The sequence below is a fragment of the Ixodes scapularis genome, unplaced genomic scaffold (genome assembly GCF_016920785.2).
Source record: "Ixodes scapularis isolate PalLabHiFi unplaced genomic scaffold, ASM1692078v2 PGA_scaffold5__190_contigs__length_132052651, whole genome shotgun sequence".
NCBI classification, from domain to species: domain Eukaryota; kingdom Metazoa; phylum Arthropoda; class Arachnida; order Ixodida; family Ixodidae; genus Ixodes; species Ixodes scapularis.
Genome location: NW_024609880.1, coordinates 62,822,234 through 62,842,184, shown reverse-complemented (window position 1 = coordinate 62,842,184; position 19,951 = coordinate 62,822,234). Strand labels below are relative to the sequence as shown.

Here is a 19,951-nt window from a genome sequence, read left to right as displayed (position 1 = left end):
CCAATTGCATCCGCCCTTGTTTCGGCTCAATAGGTCCTGTTCGCTATACGTTGCGAACACGCACACAATACACGGCAGTAAGCAACCTGACAAAGGGAAGAAATCACTTTTGGTTCTTAATTTCTAGGCTAGGCGGCACAAGCTACCGCCCTTTATCAAGGATACAGCCAATAGCATTCATCCATCTAGGATATCCGGATTTCAACATTGAGCATTAATCACCCCAATCCAAATCGCAGCGAATGAACTCCAAAACATCTTTATTTAACTCCGTGAAAAACAAAACAATTCTCTAACATGCATACAGTTTTTGGGGTGTTCCTGCATGTAATCATTCACAAGTCATGTAACTAATGTGTCTTCTTTCCAGGTGCACGGTGAAACAGACTCGGACAGTGTTCCCCAAGTGGAATTCTGCCGCTTCTTACTCAGATGTTTGACTTGCTCCTTGTGATTCCATCAATACATCACGAATATTAGTCAAAATCGGGAGTACTGCTCTAACAGCGTCATCTGAGACATCACCCAACAAAAGGGTATCTAATATGTCTTGCGCGTAAAACATACTCTCTTCTTTTACCAAGAGCCAAGTGCGACGTCCGGAACATGGTGATCCCGGGCCCACCACTGACGACACAGCTTCGTCTGGGGAAGCGAGAGGAGGTTGACCGGTCACGGACTTCCCGCTTGTCGGATGACGGCCCTCGTGGCGGTAATGGTTCTTCTGGTAAGTCACCTTGATGCCGTCAGCATTTATGACCTTGAGCATTACTGAGAGACAGTGCTGGCCGCTTGAGTTGCACTGACGGTGACTGGCAGGCAGGCCTCTCTTATCTTCTCCCTTGTGCTGGTAACATCGATAAAACTGCATGCTAGCACCACTTGCTCCTTCCACCTTTTTGAGGTTGCAAATATAGCTCACCCCTCCCTCCTCTTCTTTCTTCTTTTTCCAGAGCAGGAATTCTGTAATGATAGAACATTGAAGCACATTTAATCTACGTGGAAACTACGAATGATGATGACACCAACACATACAGTGATGGAATGTACGAAAACCAGAGATGATTTTCACCCGTGAATGGTCTGGTGTGACTATGGCTTCCTGTTTGAGCTATCTACTGGCAAAGGAAACACGCATCTGCCCGACAAAAGTAAATAATAAAAAAAAAGCCTCTCGAAATTGCCCTGTAACTGCGTTGCTACGGGAATAGTTCTTCGTTTAGCGGTAGTAACCTTCAGGCCTTTCTTCTCGAGCTGCGCCTCCAGGGCCGGTTTGCTCATCTTGCGGCTGCGGTCGCAGCTGCGGCCAGGAGGGATTTTTACGTCACGTGACCAGCCCCATGGGGACAAGGAAGTACCTAGCATCCCTGCCTAATGGCGGAGTGATCCGCATCGCTTCAAGCACAAAAGCCTAATTTCGCTAGCAGAAACTGATTGCAAGGACTTTCATCTTGAGTCCAATTGACTGCCCCTTTATACTGTAGGAGCGGCAGGTAAAGTTACGGCCAGGGAGGGTAAATAGGAGCCAAAATAAAGAAGAAACTACGAGATAAAAGCGGTAGCAGTATGTTTATATACCTCCGCCGGCGCCGGCGCCTCGCGCCTGCTGTTATGGTAGAGAGGTTAAAGCGCCAGTACGGTTCAAATCGCGCTAAAATTTTTTTTTCTTTTTTTTTTTTTTTTTTTTACATATTGAGCGTGTCTTACTTTTTAGATGTGATCCTTTTTAGGAAATCATCCCCTTGCCCTACTGCGCCTTACACGGTTTTTACTGTTAGTCCCACCTGTTCAATCGAAACACCGGGAAAAAAAAAAAAAAAGATCACCGCAAGTTAACGCGCTAATACAATCACTTCATTCCATTTGTTGATCCAAAGTCATTTTAGGTGTTTTCATTAGAGAGAGGGACCTAAAATGACTTTAAATCATAAATGGAATTATATATAATGAATTCCATTTGTTGTTCCAAAGTCATTTTAGGTGCTTGCATTAGTGAGAGGGTTTGCAATGTCGGCGCCTGATTCATTTTTGCATTCGGTCATGATCGTCCGCTAATCTAACTAAAATTCAACAAGTAATGTGTTAATATTACAAAACGATTGCCACAACAAAATGTAAAGAGTATAAATATACTTTTTATCACATTCCATGCAAGTAAAAGTATGATCTCTTTTATTTCGGTTTTACTACTTTCTAAGACGTTTGACTTGCTGCCTTGCCTGTAGGATTTCGCTCAAGCAGTGTAGCCACAGTTGCTAGTCTTTTTTTTTATTTTTGCTTGTCTTTTTTAATTGTCACAACGGCAGTTTTTATTAGTCCTAAATAGGCGTCTCTTGCTACTGAAAGGAATCGCAGCAAGAGCGTTATTTAAAAACATAAAACTGTAAATGCTGGGGAAAGGATGCTTGTTTCGGCTCCGTTTGTGTGAAAGCCATAGTGATGCTGTTATCTTGGTTTCCTTTTAATGAACATTATGAAATGATCCTTTTTTTTTCTTCCCGGTGTTTCGATTGAACAGGTGGGACTAACAGTAAAAACCGTGTAAGGCGCAGCAGTGCAAGTGAATGATTTCCTAAAAATGATCACAGTTAAAAAGTAAGACACTCGCAAAATTCAAAAAAAAAAAAAAAAAAGAAAAAAGAAGTCCCTAGTGCGATTTGAACCCGGAACTTTCACGCCGCGACGACAAGTACCGGCGCTTTAACCAAAGCGCGAGGCGCCGGCGCCGGCAGATAAATATACTGCTACCGCTTTTATCTCGTGTGGTTTTTTCTTTATTTTGGCTCCTATTTGCCCTCCCTGGCCGTAACTTTACCTGCCACTCCTACAGTATAAAGGGGTGGTCAATTGGACTCCAGTTGAAAGTCCCTGCAATCAGTTTCTGCGAGCGACATTAGGCTTTTGTACTTGAAGCGATGCGGATCTCTCCGCCATTAGGCAGGGACGCTAGGTACTTCCTTGTCCCCATAGAGCTGGTCACGTGACGTAAACTTCCCTCTTGGCCGCGGCCGCAGCCGCAAGATGAGCAAACCGGCCCAGGGGTGCTTTGTTGCGCTTTTTGAACTCCCAGGAGACTAGGGAGAAGGAAGTGACGTCAACGACACAGCAAATGCAGATTGGATGTTGACAGAAGAAAACGAAACCAACACCCAATCTGCGTTTGCTGCGTTATTGACGTCACTTCCTTCTCCCTAGTCTCCTGGGAGTCCAAAAAGCGAAACATAGCACCCCAGGTCTCTCCACTCCTCTCCACCCCATTGACCCGCTGACTACCCCCATCGGGTCGGCCTGTGTCCATAGAGTACGGGGAATGCAGTGATGGAAGCAAGATTTGACGTTTTGTGGAAGGTTTGTAGCAGGCAAAATATTTGTTCCGAGCAGTCACTGACGCTTCTGGAGCAGATGCCAACATTTGTTAGCACATCACTTGAGAAGGAAAAAGTGATTGCATTTCTAAATGAGTTCATTTAGGATAGTGATTAAAGGTTCCTCTTTGATACTCGGGCATATTACTTATTACCGTTTGTGACAATAATGGAGTTTGTGAAAATAATGGATGGAGTTTGTGAAAATAATGGATAGGGCGTAAAAGGAGCACAGTATTCTTAGATAAGGCTTTAGTCAGAGTAGCTTTCATTTACAATGGGTATTAAAAGATGGTTGAAAAGTGAATCATAGCGCAACACTTCATTGGGATGAATCCTCCCTCCCTTCTCCATTTTACACTCGGTAGTTTGTTTACCCTATAAAAAAATAGTTTCTGTGAAGTGCCAACAGGACCCAGCATATCGGCTAGCCCGTCTACCAATAGGAATGTGTCCCCCGCAAGTTTAATGAACCTACGAAACTAAAGACTCTAATATCATAATTTGCAAAAACAACCACCCAAATATATTATAAAAGCCTACATTCAGGGCTTAAAGGTGGCGTAGCTTTTTAGCGGCGGAGAAAACCAGATGCTACGTCAAAGTTCGCTGCTCTTTCAATCGACAGCTGCACGGGAACTACATTGACTACCGTATTTATTCAAATATATATCCAGTCTCGGGGGCAGTCTGTAATAATCCTGAGCATAATTGGAGTGCCTATCGTTATGGTGCCTGGAACGCGTCTCCGACTGGTCTGTTTACCGCGGCCAAAAAAGTGGTCCCTCGATTTCCGCCTGATGACGTCATAAAAGTGTCATGCTGTCGCCGGTCGCGATCCTGGCGGCGCTCCAACAGCTGTGGTTTATGTCGAAGACGCCTGTTCTACTGCAGGTCCCTCTCTACTTCGACAGTCCACGGAAGCTACTGCAGCAGGAAGTTGGGACGCCTGGGACGCCGTGACCACAGCGGCATTCGCGTTCGCTCGTGCTTTTCGCCAGCATTTCTACGGCCAACCGCCAGGATCGCGACAAGCAACAGCATGACACTCCGGCTTCTGTGACGTCATTTGTTGCCACTTTGGGACCACTTTTGATCTATGGGCGGGATAGGACGCTAAACACACCAGTCGGAGACGCGATCCAGGCACCATACAATCGTGCTAAGCCAGGCACTCCCCCAGGTCAGTCACTGCTCCTAGCACTCCTGTGCAAAGCGGTGAAGCTTGACGCGCGCACGATGGTGAGAGGCGGTGAAAGTAGGTGCGAGAGGTGCAGGTGACGCGGTACTCTGCAGCCACAGAATGAAGACATTGGGCAGACACGATAATCGAGTGATCTTATCGGGACTAGTATAAGACCCTGGATCTGTTTTATCACAGTAGCCGCAATCGGCAGTCCTACTATTTTGCAAAGTTTTCTCGGGACTCTTAGTTCCTGACATCAACGACATCATCGGGAGATACAGACGATGTCGGCGATCGACCAGCCAGCACACCAATCGGCCAGAGCGGTTGATGCCCGGCATCAACGGCTCTGGCCGGTTGATTTGCAGCATCAAAGTGCGACATTGTGGCATTCGTCACCTTGTACGTGTTCTTTCATAGGCCAAACCAATCAAGGTCAGCAAACGTCCCGTGACTTGCACTTTTAGTATGTGTGTTTGTGGTTGTATGTGTTCGAGCCTTTGGCTGGTGCTCTGACCTAAGACGAAACGAACTATACGGTGAGTAGAGACGCTGTGAAATTCATATTTGTACAATTTTTCTTTCCTTCTACTGCTCTGAATATTAAAGGGGTCATGAAACGCTTTTCCAACTTTTTCCTGTTTCGCTTTCCTCCTCAACTCATAGATCGCGCATTCCACCAAACAGTTCAAGAAGACGAAAAGAAGCGAGGCCCCTCTCGCTCGGAGAGAGCCATTGTCCCCCTAGAAGATTAGCCCGTCGCTCAAAACTCGGACAAAAGTTTCTTTCCCTCCCCCGTTCACCCCTAAGCTGACAGTGCTGTGGAAGCTACGTGCTCCTTGGGCTGGCCACACTTTTGCCACGTGAACGTGGCAAATGTGGCTGCAGAGAATGAGGTCAGGTGATGAAACGGAGGCGGCTGATTGGTCCGGCAAGCGCGTAGCTTCCACCACAATGTCAGCTTAGGGGTGAAGGGACTAAATAAGGTCCGGTTTCATGTGACGTCAGTTTGGACCCGATGACGCGCTTTTGGGACCGCGGATGTATCACAGTGAAAAGGCAGAGAGGTTACGAAGGGGAGGAGGTACGAAATAGTCCGCTGTGTTTTCAAATTTTCGCACTGAAAGTCAGGCTTTTGACTTTCTACCTTTTTTCTTTTGGCCCACTGAACGATGTGCTATTAGAAAAATCCCAATCTAAAATGATTTATCCCAACCCAAAAATCGTTTCATGGGCCCTTTAAAGTCGACCAATAACAGTTCAAATATATATATATATATATATATATATATACAGTAGTGAACAAAAAGATATGACATTTTGTTCCTTTTACAGAAGCATTGCTCGACGTCTAATGAATAGCCAATAATATTTAGTTTTGAACTTTTGATATGATACACCATAAAGCAGCCTTTTTAGCCACCACGGGTCGGTTGTTGCGACACTGTATCACAGTTCGAAGAAAAGTTACCCACGTAAAACCGAAATATATCTTTTTGTTCACTACTGTATATATATAGACGATTGCAAGCAGGGCATCTGGACGCCGCCATGTCTCTGCTCGTGCTGGCAAGGGCGTGCAATTACAAGCTTGCCAAAGCTACGTTCACGCACGCCCTGCTCATGCTTGCACGCATGAAGGGTCAGTGAGACGCCATGCTTGCAATTGTTTATAGGGTGTTTCAGAGAACTCAGGCCCAGATCGCTCCTGCGAAAACTACTTATCGCAACGAAAAAAGCTTGTGTCGTTTTGGCCCTGGGCCAGGGGCCCATTTACGAAAATCATTAAAGTCCGGGATAATTAACATGTTAAATATTTTTGCGTAATTCACTTTTTTTAATATTGTGTTTAAGGGCATGGTTTCAATTAGTTCTCAGCATCATCGAAAAACATTAAATCAACAAATTGCAGAACGATAGAAGGAACGTGCATAATTTATTTGTGCGGTTTTTCAGAGAGGCGTAAAATGGGCGACCGGAAGAAAATGTGGTACTTTCGCGAGTTATTCGTTAACTGAAGCTGAATCATGCGGTCAATCGTGAATGCCTGTGTTGTCGCTTATCTCACCAACAAAATAAGCCAAGCCCCCCCCCCCCCCCCCCCCCCCCCCCCCCCCCCCCCCCCCCCCCCCCTTTCCCTGTTCCGTTATCGGACTTTAGAAGGTCCTAGTGCAACAATTGGTACGAGCTCCGTTCTGAGGCTTCTACACGGGCGATATTTTTGTGGGACCATTTTTCCCTACCTTGAAGTTGGGACTATTAGAAACTTGCCGTCAGCACGCGATCAACAGCGACGCTTCCACCTTCAACTTTACGAAAGGGTTGTAGAAACTTGCCGTCAGCGCGCGATCAACAGCGACGCTTCGCTTCTCGCAAATTATAAATCTACAAAAAAAAAAAAAAAAAAAAAACGCTGGATATTGACAAAAGAGTTCTATCTTGATTTAAAGTTAAACCAAAAGTGCAAAAGTAGGCCGCGCGCCGCTCTTGTCTGACAACAAAGAACGGCGCCGGCGTGATCTCATTGTTATCTCTGGCTGCTGTGAACGCCGACAATAAGATTACACCATCTAATGCACCTAACTGGGAGAAAGCTTACCGTTTTCTGACCGGAAGGTGAGCTGGACGCAGTCTGCCACGAACCCGTGAGCCGATTCGTGATGCATGACGAGTTCAACCATGCTGGAAAAGCTGGAGCAGGTATTGCCACACCGATCGCAACTCACTGAAGGGGCTAAACCACTCCAGCCGTGAGCACATCTTGCGTGACATAGCATACGTTTTCGAGAAGCGAACACTTTCTTGCAGTTAGTGCAAGTTGTGTTAGTCGGATTGCAATAAATTCCAGAAACGCAGCACGAAAACCCATCCGCCATTTTTGAAACCGGCGGAAAAGAGTCGCGGATTGTGTTGGATTGGATGTAAACACCTCGCTGGTTTGCTGGTGCAGCCGCTCAGTTGGCTCCTCGGCTCATGTTGAAGAAACGCTAAGACCGACTTTAATATTACATAAAAGTAAAAATAAAACCCAAACATTATGATATAAAAAGTTAGTGGACTTCTAAGGTTCAAAATATGTCTAAAGTCATACCGAGGCAACCGAGGCGAGCAAGGTCTCGGAGCCGAGATGAGCTGTTGCAAGAGTCAACACAAGCCAAACAATAGCCGAGTGGCCGAGTTAGTGGAGTTAGCCGAACATCGCCGACATCATCGCTCCAGAAGTTGGGGAAACGTGAGCAACACGCGAAACCATTATGAAAGTACTCGACGAAAGTAGCCTGTTTACTCGGACGCAGTTATTGTGATGAGATAGCTAGATATTGGTGTAGCAAATTTGTTGACTTTGATTACTTCGTGCCGTATCTCTTGCCAAGAAGAGAAGTAAGTACACTGTCGAAAATCCTAATACTCAGTTGTAGGTAAGAAATTTAGCCATTGCAGTACCACTGCCACTCTGGTGCCTTAAACGTGCAGCACGGAAGAGTAATACACGACACCACGCCGGTACGCTGCTCATCCAGATCAGAACGAACAGGGGGTATTGAACCCAGGATACCTGGGTTCTGCAGCGCGAACTTTCGCTTCACGAGCTCCGAGCTACGGTCCGTTAACGGATTCGACCGCTGGTCCCCTCACGATAGTCCTTTTCCCTCTCTGTAACCAGGAGTTTCAAACTTTCCTTTTCAGTGGAGAACTACACGAAAGGCGAAGTAATTGAAGAAAGTCCAAGCTCTTTGCCCTTTAAAGACCTCCAAGAGGGCTTCGTGCACATGAAAGTTCAACCGAGCAGCAAGCTCAGAAACATTCTTGAATTCTCCAAAAAGGCATTTCAAGTAAGGCCAGTATTTGAAGGCGTGTCATCTACACTTGTTTACCAATTGTACAACTCTTCCCAAAAGGTTACATAAAGGCAACCTGCTTGCACGCATCTTTTTATATCGTTGCCATCACCTTACGTCACACCAATCATCTGTTGACCTACTTTATATTATACAACGCAGGATGAATCAAAGAAGCACATGGTATTCTCCGGTTCTGGTCATGCACTTGGAAAGACGATCACCTGCGTAGAGATCATGAAGCGAAAACACAAGGTATACCATTTTCTTTGCTTTGAATTGCTCGCACAGAATACATATTCTAAACAATGCTATCATGGCCAAACACAACTAGGTGACTGGTGCGCGACCGAAAAAATCCGCCTGGTCCGGGTATCGAACCCGGGACCTCTCCATTTCCAGTGGAGCGCTCTACCAACTGAGCTAACCAGGGGTTAGACGTCAGTAGAGCAAACAGGTTTTATTAGCTGCCACTAGTCTAACACCAACAAGGGTGAAAGGCCTGTGTTTTAAGGTTATGGTTATGCATTCCCTTTTTCCTTTTGCATCAAGTTGCTACTCAACATTGCAACTACAATATCTCAAATGCCGTTATCTTCGTTAATTTGTTGTGCTACCCTATCTACCTGTACATGGCTTGCATGTGACATTGCACCATGCCAATGGTCATCCCTTGTGGCCCAGAAAAATGATTTCGGTGGTGCAAAATGAATTGTGAAGAACCTTGCTACATGCGGCAGCAAGGTTCTTCACAATGGCTGCTGATATGACATCAGTGCAAGCCATATATTGGTGATGAGATGTCTTGGTGGTGCCACTTTCTCGTGTGCTCTCCAATGACGAACTGGTCAGATGCGAGCAGACATGCTATGTCGGCACGGAGTAGCTATGTTAGTTTGCATCTGTGCACATTAAAAACGGTTTATTTATTAAAGAAACGTGTATGACATTTTTGCGAGTGATCTTTCTAATGAATAACAGCACCTTGATGTTGCTTTTTATATTAAAAAGCTTTAAATGTCCAAAAACAAGCCTGGAGCTTCACAGTACAGCTTGCACAGCCTTTCCGATTCTTGTTTTTTTTTTTATCTGTGGAGGTTGCTGTAGAGAAAAGTTTTGCATATTCACCGGAGTAAATGATGTGCTGTCTTCTTAGCTGTGCACATGCACACAGTTGTGTTGCAAAGCACCCCACACTTGTTCTAGCTACAGTGAGCTTGCCAATACCAACACTTCTATTCATGTGTGACTCGACAGTTGGTGACTAGCAAATGCTCGTCAACAACTGACGCTTAGCTTCTCCCGCGTCGAATACATGGCAATGAAGTTTGTCACATTGCGACTTCTGCTCAAAAGAAAAGCATAAATTTCCATAAATTCTTAGACTGTCAGACATTGCCCGGCACATCATGCATTATGCGCATTTGTGTTCCCAAAATTAAACAAATGGTAGTAATTCATAGCAGGTATATACCTCATTTATTGGGACACTGAAGTGTCAACGACTTGCTAGATTTAAGACTTTGATTGCAAGGGTGTCTCGCACGTTTTTGCGTCGACCGGGTGAATATGCAGAGATTTAATTGAAACGACTCCGAAAGCCAGCCACCACTTTTTCCTGTCAGTTATCTTGATGAAATGTTTGTTTATTGGTTTACAAAATGCAAAAAGGAATCAACTTGGAACTAAAAGGAGACCAGCATTCACAGAACGCATTGGAAATAGACCTGTACACGTTACCCCCAAAAAGGTAGCTGGTAAATACCGTTACTCGCTCAAAAAGTAACTAAATATGTTACTTATGACCGATCCCTAGAAGGAACGCGTTACTTTACCTTAAAAATAGAGAGATGCCTTTCTTCTTACTTTGATGACCAAAGACAGAACTGCTTTTGTACTTGATTGTTTTCTTTTTTGAGTAGTCGTTGCATTTAAGCAGTAGCTGGCTCTCGAAGTTTTCATCAGTTACGCTTCCCCGCTTCATAGAGAATACATCTCTGGCGACGCTGAAGAGTAGTTCCACTGACCGACTCAAAGAAATGGCAGTGTTGTGCTTCAGGAAAAGCTGGTGAATCTGGGATTCCCCTTTCTCTTTTGTTCCCTCCAGTCCTAAAGTTCTAAGTTGACATAGGGTTTTGTGCCTTCTCACGCTGGCAACCTCTGGCATTACATTTGGTCTGTACACAATTCTAGAATGTTCAATTGGCAAAACTTATTGTTTTCGCTGGGTGAAGGGCATTCCCAGCTGTAGAGCTTGTCTGGCGTGTTCAGCAATATACATTCTTATACTGCCATACTGTTTAGTTGTTTTCGGGTTGCCCATCTGCCTTTGTAGCAATAGACGCATACTCATTTCATTTCATTTCATTTCATTTCATTTATTGTTCTCTCAGGGCCCGAAGGCATTACAGAGAGGAGTGAACGGAAACATATGAGTATAACGATACATAAGGCAAGACATAAAACAAAACTTATTGAACATCAAAAAACTTAGTAATGGCAATTTTAAAATCAGTAGCATCAGTTATCGAGACTATGAGTGCAGGAAGGCGATTCCAATCTATTGAGGTCTGAGGGAGAAAGGAGGCATTGAAAGATGAGGTGTTACACTGGGGGACGCCCACTTTTAGATGGTGATTAGTTCGTAGCGAAATGTAAGATGGTTCTAAGAATAATGTTTGACGAAGTGTTGGATTAGAGTGAAAAATGTTTAACAATTTCGAAGAGTGAATCATCATTGAAAAAATTCTGAGCTATATGTCAATTTGGAATCCCCATCCTTTGTTACTTCATTTACAAGCTTAAAGAAAGATAATTTTGTTTTGCCAGAGGGGATGTCACTGCAAGTAGTCGCTAGGAAATTTTTGTTGTTTGCACAAGACGGTGACATGGACCGAGCTTGATGTGCGAAGCCAGAGCATCGGATATCGCTCCAGCAGCGGCACCATAATCACGTCACACACGCAAACGAATGAATGACATCCGATTTCTCATATGCTCGGATGATTGTAGGATGGCCAATGTCATTGAGCTCTAGCGTTGCCTACATCAGTGCGGTCGGTTTTTAGGTTTCGAGCTGTATGCCAACACTGAATGTCGTGCTACAGGTGTGAGTTTAAGAGTACCGTCTGCAACTTCAATCGGTCGAGCTGCGTCCCAGTACGATCGCCAAATGACGACCCGCAAGTATGTTTTCGCTTCGACCACAAAGAATAACCGATCTGCTAGCAGTAAAAGGGCGACAATGGTGGAAATATACTGAATCGCCTTTGTGTGCTTGAAGAGTGGCATGTCTAATTACTACTGAGAAATATTGTAGTAAAAGAGGATGAATACAAAACTCGTAGCCATGAAGCTAGTCATGAGAAAATCCCAACGTCCTTGGACTACACTTGCGAAAATAAACAGCACAAGCTGGACATGCCGAGAATCGAGAGGTCAAGTGTGTACGTCCTACCTTGTTACTCGTTTCGCAAAGTTCCAGGTATGAATCCTGTTGGGGATTTTATTTCTTCATGTTATGTTTTATTACGATCCTAATACACAATCGGCTTTCGCAACGAATGCGAGATGCAGCGGGACGAGCAGCATGGTTACGATGGTCACCAAACAGCCCACATGTGTTTGGAACCGAAACTGTATCGTAATTATGTGATGCAGTAGCATGCAACTAATACAAGAATGCAAATAAATAACAATATTTTTATCACTCCCAATTTATTATTTGAAGATTAAGTAAAGTTGAATCTGTTCTACCTTTTTACATACCTACAGTGATGTTTTGTAGCTCTTGCACTGTCAAAAAAAAAAAACTATTTTTAATGTGTTTATAAAATGCAGGCACAATATTTTTCATTACAATACTTGGGAATCAACTAACGTCTTTGTGCTTTAATGAATTAAGTTAATTAAGATACAGCAGATCCATTCTCTTTTTATGACCCCCTTAACTGCCCTCAGACAGTGATCTAGGCATACCCCCAGAATTTCCTACACATAATACAAAAACCTATAGTAGTGGTTCTCAAATGGGGGTCCGCAGACCCTTTGGGGTCTGCGAAGGGATTCTAGGGGTCCGCAAAGCCCTGCCACATCAGTCAAGCCCGGCAATAAAAGTTGTCTTTTTTAGATCGAAATGGAATTTTTCCATTTCCGGGCAAGTTTTTTTATGTGTATGTCAATAAGAGAAGTCTAGTTCACACGGCCCTTTGTTATACCCATTTATTAAACCATTATCATAATTAACCGATACCATTTGCTTCCCCCCACCACGAACGGGTTCCTCCATCATCTCTGCCGATCCACAAGGCGTCCGCGAAACATTGATGGTTGAGAACCACTGACCTATAGTATGCCCCGCCCCCCTTCCCAAATCCCCTCCCAAGAATGTGTGACACCCACTCCCCCAAGATTGATTGAAAATTCTGAATTCACCACCCTTTTCAGATTACCTGTTGTTCAACAGCAGTAAAGGAAACCAGATGCACATATTGCCTACTACATAACATTTGCTCTCTTCCTTTGTAGCAACTTCACCAGATCAACAAAATCTGCTACAAAAAGTAAGCATATCAGAATAAGTCAGCATGAGAGCCATTTCGTTTCCATGACTAAGCCAGTTTAAATTCCAGGGTGGAAGAAATTTGGGAGCCGAAGTCCGAGGACTTGGACAAGCTGAAGGTAGTGCGGGAGATACCCACCATACACATTCTGCTCAGCAAAGATCCTGTGGACACTACCCAACTCGGGTAAGTGGCACAGCCGTCAAACAAGTTCATTGCGCACTCGGTGCAGAGTAACCCAATGAGTATTCTCAATTTACAAAAACTTGCAGCACCCCAGATGCAGGCGGCACTCTTGGCGATCTGTTATTAAAGGGATTGTCCGGTCAAAACCGGAAGTACTTAAGTTTTTGCGCTCGTTACGTCGAGGGAGCCTTCAAGTAGAAAAACAACATTTTTATTTTGATATATGATTTCCCGTTATTAACTAAACCTTTCATGGGCGTATGTACGAAACTGCACCCCGAATTTCGCCAGTGTCAATGGCTGACATCCGTAGCTGCTGCGGGACGTCACAAAACGCAAAGGTTTGTCGCATGGTCGGGATAACAAGCGACAGATGTCTTGTATTTTGTTTCGAATTATATAGTCTCCTAGGCCAGTGGTCAAATGGGGGTCTGCGAAGGCCTTGTAGGGGTCCGCGAAGCCCTGCCTGATCAGTCAAGCCCAACAATAAAAGTATTTTCTTTTTTTTTTTTTTCAGGTTGAAAAGAAATGTTTCAGTTTTTGGGCGAGCTTTTTCGTGTGAACATCAATAAGAGAGGTCTACTTCACATTAGCTTTTAGTTATATCCATTTATTAAATCATTATTATATTCCTTTCCTCTCCTCTCACCACGAACGGGGTCCTCCATCATCCCTGCCGATCCACAAGGGGTCCGTGAAACATCGATGGTTGAGAACCACTGTCCTTAGCTGTACTCTACTGAAATACGGTTCTTTTATTGCAGTTCCCAAGCATGTGCAAGAAAAATCACGCCTTTTAGCAGGATATTACTCGAAAACAGCCATAAGCTTCAAGCAAACGTAAGCCGTTTCGCGCAAAGACAACTGCGACGGCCACCAATCGAGTTAGGAGCGCTTGCAAAGCAAAGGATGCAGAATTCGCCTCTGAAGTGGGAACTAGGTACATGAAGTGGTATCTGGGTACACATATCGTCGGATCCACTGGATCGGTGATGAGGCTGCGGGTCTTTCCCTCAGAGGCGATGACCGCGGGTCGCAGGCAACCGGCGAATCATTCAAATGCACGTCGTCACTCGACTTGGACGAGCTTGGTGAATCGTAGCCACGCTCTATTTGCACATGCGGGTCAAACAGAATTCGGCTGCACGCATACTAAATACAACTTCTGGTATCGCTTCCAGGTGGTCTAGCTGTTGCTTTCGGTTTCGCTGCATAAACAAATTGATTGATCCGATTTGGGCGAGGAGTGGATGGACGTAGTTTAGTATCGTTGCCACAGCATCATACCTCAGCTTACGAGCTTTCTGTCCGCTTAGAGCTCAGCTCGTAGCTCTCTTCTGTGAGGTGATTGCTGCATAAGCGGGATCTCGATCTTGACGGGAACGCCAGTCCTACGCACGGCGACGATCCACTTTGCTCATCACTGCATGTCTTGCGAAAAAGTGTGGAACGTCATGTCTTGGCTCGCATGCGCTGCCCGGTAATTGTGGCACCCAACCGCGCAACAAAAATCTCACCCAACCACGAAACAAGTCGAACATAACAACAAAAACGAAGCATGCTGAAGCGTTCACTCGCAGGCAACGTTACTAAAACACTCAGTTGGGAAACTGCCTAGAGACTAATCTGAAAAAGTGGCCCCGATCACCGAGCTAATGACAAACACAACGCCGCCATTTCTCCTGCAGTGGCCACTCGAGGAACTGCACGTTACTTCTATTTGGCTTTAATCGGCCATTGTAGAGCCGAATCAGATACAGCGGAAGAGGTTACAGAGATGCCACCCCCGTCTCCCCAGCGGACGCGCCGCGACTTGCTACCGAAGTTAAAATGCACCTAGGTCGGGACGAGCTACCTGAAAGCACCGGTGAGGCATGGTTGTATAAAAACAATATTAATTGTGCCAACAAAACCCTGCAACCTAAAGATTTCAAAAACATCATGCGCCCATCATTTTGCACTAAACTTTAAAAAATTTCATACAAAGAGTCTTTTCCGTTTGTTTTTACGCAAAAACATGCTTTCTAAAAGCTTAAGGTGACCACAGTAGACAAACGATAAAGAGTGGCGCTGTTGTCGTATTTAGCTCGGTCTCGGTGGACGCCAGCGGCCCAAGTTTTGACGGCGAGTTTCCCAACTGAGTGTTCTAGTAATGTTGCTCGCAGGTAAACGACGAGACAGAAATGCTCGCGTTGTGTTGTGTGACGTCAGTAGGGATGTCGCGAACCACCCTAGGTTCGATTTCGAAAGGTTTCGATATTTGCGAAGCGAACTGAGATTCGATTTCGAAAAATTTCGATATCTTCGTACCGACCGAGGTTCGATTTCGAAAAATTCGCAACTTTTGTCCACAGCGGAGTTTCGAATTCGAAACGTTCGAAGCTTTCACGGTTTCTAAAATTTCGAATTCGAATGTTTTTTTACTTCAGGTTCGCTAAATTCGAAGATTTCGAAATTCTTTGTAAAAAAATTCGAAAACTTCGAACGCTTCGAATTTTTATAGACATGAAGTTCGAACAATTCGAAGATTTCGAATTTCTTTTTGCATAAAGTTCGAAGGTTTCGATTCTCTTTTAACGCTAATTTCAAAAAAAGAAAAAAAAAAAACTTCGAAGATTTTGAATTTTTTTCTAATCTAAGTTTTCAAAGTTCGAAGTCCGATTTTCAAGTTTTTCCACAGTTTCAGTTTCAAATAACGTTTTCACGACTCACTGGTTTTCACAAAATCAAGTTTAGAAAAGTTAGGGTGTGATATCTAGATTCTGCGAAGTTGGTCAGGCAATTAAATGAGACGACGAGTGTCCCGGACGTGCTAGAATATTTGCCAGTGCAGACATGTGACCGCCAGCCCCGGGGGGGGGGGGGGGGGGGGGGGTGGTGTCTTTAACCTGCATCACGCAGTAGTGATTACACGAACACACTGTTTTACGAGACTCATCCAGTTCGAAACGGCCAGGGGCGAGCAGGAGGTTGAGGCTCAGATAAACCGTGAAGCGACCTGGCAAACTAGCTCGCCACCCCTTGCACGCTGGTAGTAATCCGATCCGGTGAAGTTTATAATTGTCCTGGAGGTTTATTTTCTGGGACGGAGGAATCGCCTCGCAAAAAGCACAAAAGCCGACACAACTCGAAATCGAGGAGCGTTCTACCATACAAGTGGCGTCGGAAAAGGAAAAACGGGGGGAAAGAGGGTAGCGGGGGGGGGGGGGGGGGGGGGGGGGGGGGGAGGGGGAGGGGCTTCAGCCTCCTTCTCCCCCTTGCAGGTATTTCGGACTGTTAAAGAAAACAATACGGGGAAAGAGGGCGTGGTCGAGCTTATTTTAATCTGAAATTATTTATGCATATGTATAGCTAATGTCGCTCTTCACTGCATAAAAGGTTGCGTAGACGGTCATTGTTAGAAACTCGTTGTCAGAAGGCACTGCTCGTCACATGTTTAGTGGTTCGGAAGTTCAAAGCTGTCTTTTCGACCTAAACACCTGTGCCAATAGTAACAAAAGAAAAAAAAAAAAAAAAAAAGAATAAATGCGGGAATAAAAAGCAGGAGAAAAAAAAAACTATCAAGAATTCGTCGGAAGTGTTCTATTTTTGCATATTCAGTGGTTCAGAACTTCGAAACAAGTTTCTTTTACCAAAATGTGTACAGGCTAAAAGAAACACGACCCAGGAACGTGAGGCGAAAAAAAAAAGTTTTCTTTTAATGACGTGCTGAACTTGAACACTATTAGAAATCTTCTCCCATGAGTTAATTTATTCCTTAACGTGAAAAAACAATAAATACATCATTTTGTATTCTGCAGATGGCAATGATATGTACTGTCTGTGGTGTTAATTTAAATGCGATACCTCAAACAACTTAGACGAAAATAAATATCAAGTTTAAGTCATAATTGCATGCAGATACATGTTTGGACATTTCTTCGAAACTCACGTTGAATAACAATAATCACATCTTAAGACGGCACTTACCTAGGCTATACATAAATCATTCTTAAAAAAAGTATAACTTATCTACCATGAATAGCTCCGGCTGCAGCGTGCTTCAAATCTGGCACAAACGATAATCGTCAAAAACCCGTCGTCCTTCCTCGCCCCTTCGGGGATTTATTTCTTTAAACCTAAGCATGCCAGAACATTGAAATAAACGACATTGTCTTTCGTAAGGAACGCAGCACCGCGTGTAAAAGTTCGAGAAAAAAAAAATTACGAATGTACCCCACTACTTGAAATCAAATGAAACCGTCCGCCGGTCTTTCGAAGTTCGACGAACGTCGAACTTTTACCCTAAAAGTTCGAAGTTCGTCGAACTTCTGACTTTTCAGAATTCGAAAGTTCGAAACTTTTCGAATTCTCTTGATAAATAAGTTCGAAAGTTCGAAATTCATCGAATTTTTTGGTCAGTCAAGTTCGAAAGTTCGACAAGCATCGAACCTTGCAGCACAATAAATTCGAAAGTTCGAAAAAGATTGAATTTTTTAGCGTAATAAGTTCGACGGTTCGAAAAGCGTCGAACTTCTTAGCTTAACAAGTTCGAAAATTCGACCTCCGTCGAATTTTACGATATAGAAAATTCGAAAAATCGAAATCTTTCGAACCTTTCGAACCGCTTGATTCGATCATCGAAACTTCGATTCGAAAAAAGTTTGCGGCATCCCTAGACGTCAGTACTCCCATGTTGCCATTGAAAACAGCGTTTACTCCAGAGTGCGATTGGAGCAGTATAAATTCAATTACTCATGCACAGGGGCATATAATATTCAGATATTGCACGTACGATGCGTCTCGAGGCACTAACAATGATATTCAATTGTTTTCTCGAATACAAAATTTGACCGGACAATCCCTTTAAGGGTCCAGGAAGCGACCCTTCTCGAGAGGCTAATTTGAGAAAATGATTTTTGGAAACATGAGTAATGAATGTTTTTCTACTATTTCATCCAACTGAGGAGAGCCGTTTTGCAACACCAGGACACCTACTAATAATAGCTTGTTAGGAAGATCTAATCTTTATGCTGAAAATACCAGGCAGCACTGTAGCTATAGCTATGAACAATGTTTTTTATGCTATTATAAAAAGACCCAGACAGAAGGAAAAAAAAATGTCTTGAAAATATATATACTTTCTTTTATCCCTGGGTTTTGTTATTAAATACATCTAGAAGGAATTGTCTCGCAATTGGCAGCACTCTGGCCCCCGGACGCCATATATTAATCGGCGTGGACAGTTATTTTCACTCTGCAAAAATGGTCGCCGTCAAACACAAGTCATTTCATTATCTAAACGGTTCTAACCACTGTCCTCATTACTACTAGTAGTTCTAGACACCTCTGTGTTCTTAAACTGGTTGGGAAAAATTCGTAAGATATCCGGATATGAGATTAGGTACCTCGAAGCTAGCATTTTCATTGCACCCAGGTACCAACCACCAGGATGCAAGAATCCTACCTGGAGCACAGAACAGAGACGTCCAGCAAAGCGGACGCAGAGCAAACCGTTCATGAGAAAAGCTCCACGCCGCAACAGCAAACCCACGCAAGAAGCTGCTCAGTGAATTCCTCATGCACCTTTACCAAAGGAAAATGCAATTACAAACACCTGTGGTCTGTAAATAACCTTCAATAAAAATAAATAAACCTGTCTCGATTATTTCGATAAACCCTGGGAGCACGGAACATGGTATGCGTGTGTTACACCTACATTATGTGTTATACATAATTACAGGGTAGCGTTGCGCATTTTCACATGCGTTGTACACTGCTAATGCAGAACTATTGACAGCACTATCGATAGTGGAAGCCAAATTTATATTGATTGTGCTATCGAGGGTCGACTATGGTCAAACTATCGAAACTGCTATCATAAAATTATTGATCGTCGACTATCGTGAAATTGCTTATACTCGAATATCGAGAAACCATCGATAGCCAACTATCATAATCCTATTTATTGGGTTTTACTAGGCACCAAAGAAAATTAAGGAATTTTGTAGCCCGGAGAAAAACACAACTGCAATTAAGGACTTCCGCATAGTTATCGAGGATCAATCTAAAACCTATTAAAAAACAATCTTAAAAAGGGTAGAAATACTACCCTTTTTAGAAAAATTGACAAACTAACTTGACAGGTTGTCAATGTTTTTTTGCTGTTTTACATTGCTTCCTGGAATGTGCCTTGTTTTTACGAGTTCAATCGGAAAAATTTATATCTTTCTCGCCTCAGCTAAGTAAACTATATGTGTTGCATAAATCCGGAACCCTGTTTGAGTATACTACTAGTGATGGTGATTGAATGTGAAAGTATGGAGAAACAGGTCGCGAGAAAGGAAGAAAACAATATTGCCTTTCGGATTCACAAGCCTTTTTCACTAAAATAATGCCTCAATGACAATATTGTTACTTGGGTCACAAGAAATTATTTTTATAATTTAGTTCTAATCCAGTTAATGTTATGTTGCCAAACATTGTATTTGAAGAATGAAAAAAAACAAAGTATCAGTAACTAGGTCTGTTTTCTGGGTATAAACTTTTTATTTGGTAATGTTCAATTTGAGGTCTGCACAGCAAAATCTGTAACATTTATTGATTCAAAAATATTTATATATGATGCGACGGCTTCTGTATTTTGAAGTTGTATTTTATATGAACAGGTAAATATTTTCCCATCCACCGACAAAAAATGGCAACGTATCGTGGCATACAAGCCTACTGTAAAATACCGGGCGAGCGCCCACTCAAAATTGGGAGAAAATCGCAAAAAAAAAGGGAGAATTGGAGCTAGTCCAGTAATCAATTTTACATACCTATAAATGGACT

At 43.5% G+C, this 19,951-nt stretch overlaps 2 protein-coding genes and 1 non-coding gene across 3 annotated transcripts; 1 reads left to right on the top strand and 2 right to left on the bottom strand.

The window, feature by feature from the left end:
* Positions 1 to 318: 318 nt before the first annotated feature.
* On the bottom strand, positions 319 to 7,427 carry LOC120840892. Its single transcript, XM_040211665.1, has 2 exons — positions 7,151 to 7,427; positions 319 to 963 (listed from the first exon to the last, which is right to left on the bottom strand). The coding sequence occupies exons 1-2, from the start codon at positions 7,425 to 7,427 to the stop codon at positions 425 to 427; spliced, it is 816 nt and encodes a 271-aa protein (XP_040067599.1). The 3' UTR covers positions 319 to 424.
* Positions 7,428 to 7,746: 319 nt separating this feature from the next.
* Positions 7,747 to 18,776, top strand: LOC120840905 (ribonuclease P protein subunit p25-like protein). The gene is made up of 6 exons (XM_042293810.1): positions 7,747 to 7,932; positions 8,239 to 8,384; positions 8,553 to 8,645; positions 12,918 to 12,952; positions 13,022 to 13,138; positions 18,555 to 18,776. Coding segments are annotated over exons 1-6 (528 nt in total). The 5' UTR covers positions 7,747 to 7,931; the 3' UTR covers positions 18,691 to 18,776.
* On the bottom strand, positions 8,751 to 8,823 carry Trnas-gga. The gene has a single exon. It is a non-coding gene; the product is annotated as a tRNA-Ser (tRNA).
* Positions 18,777 to 19,951: the final 1,175 nt, after the last annotated feature.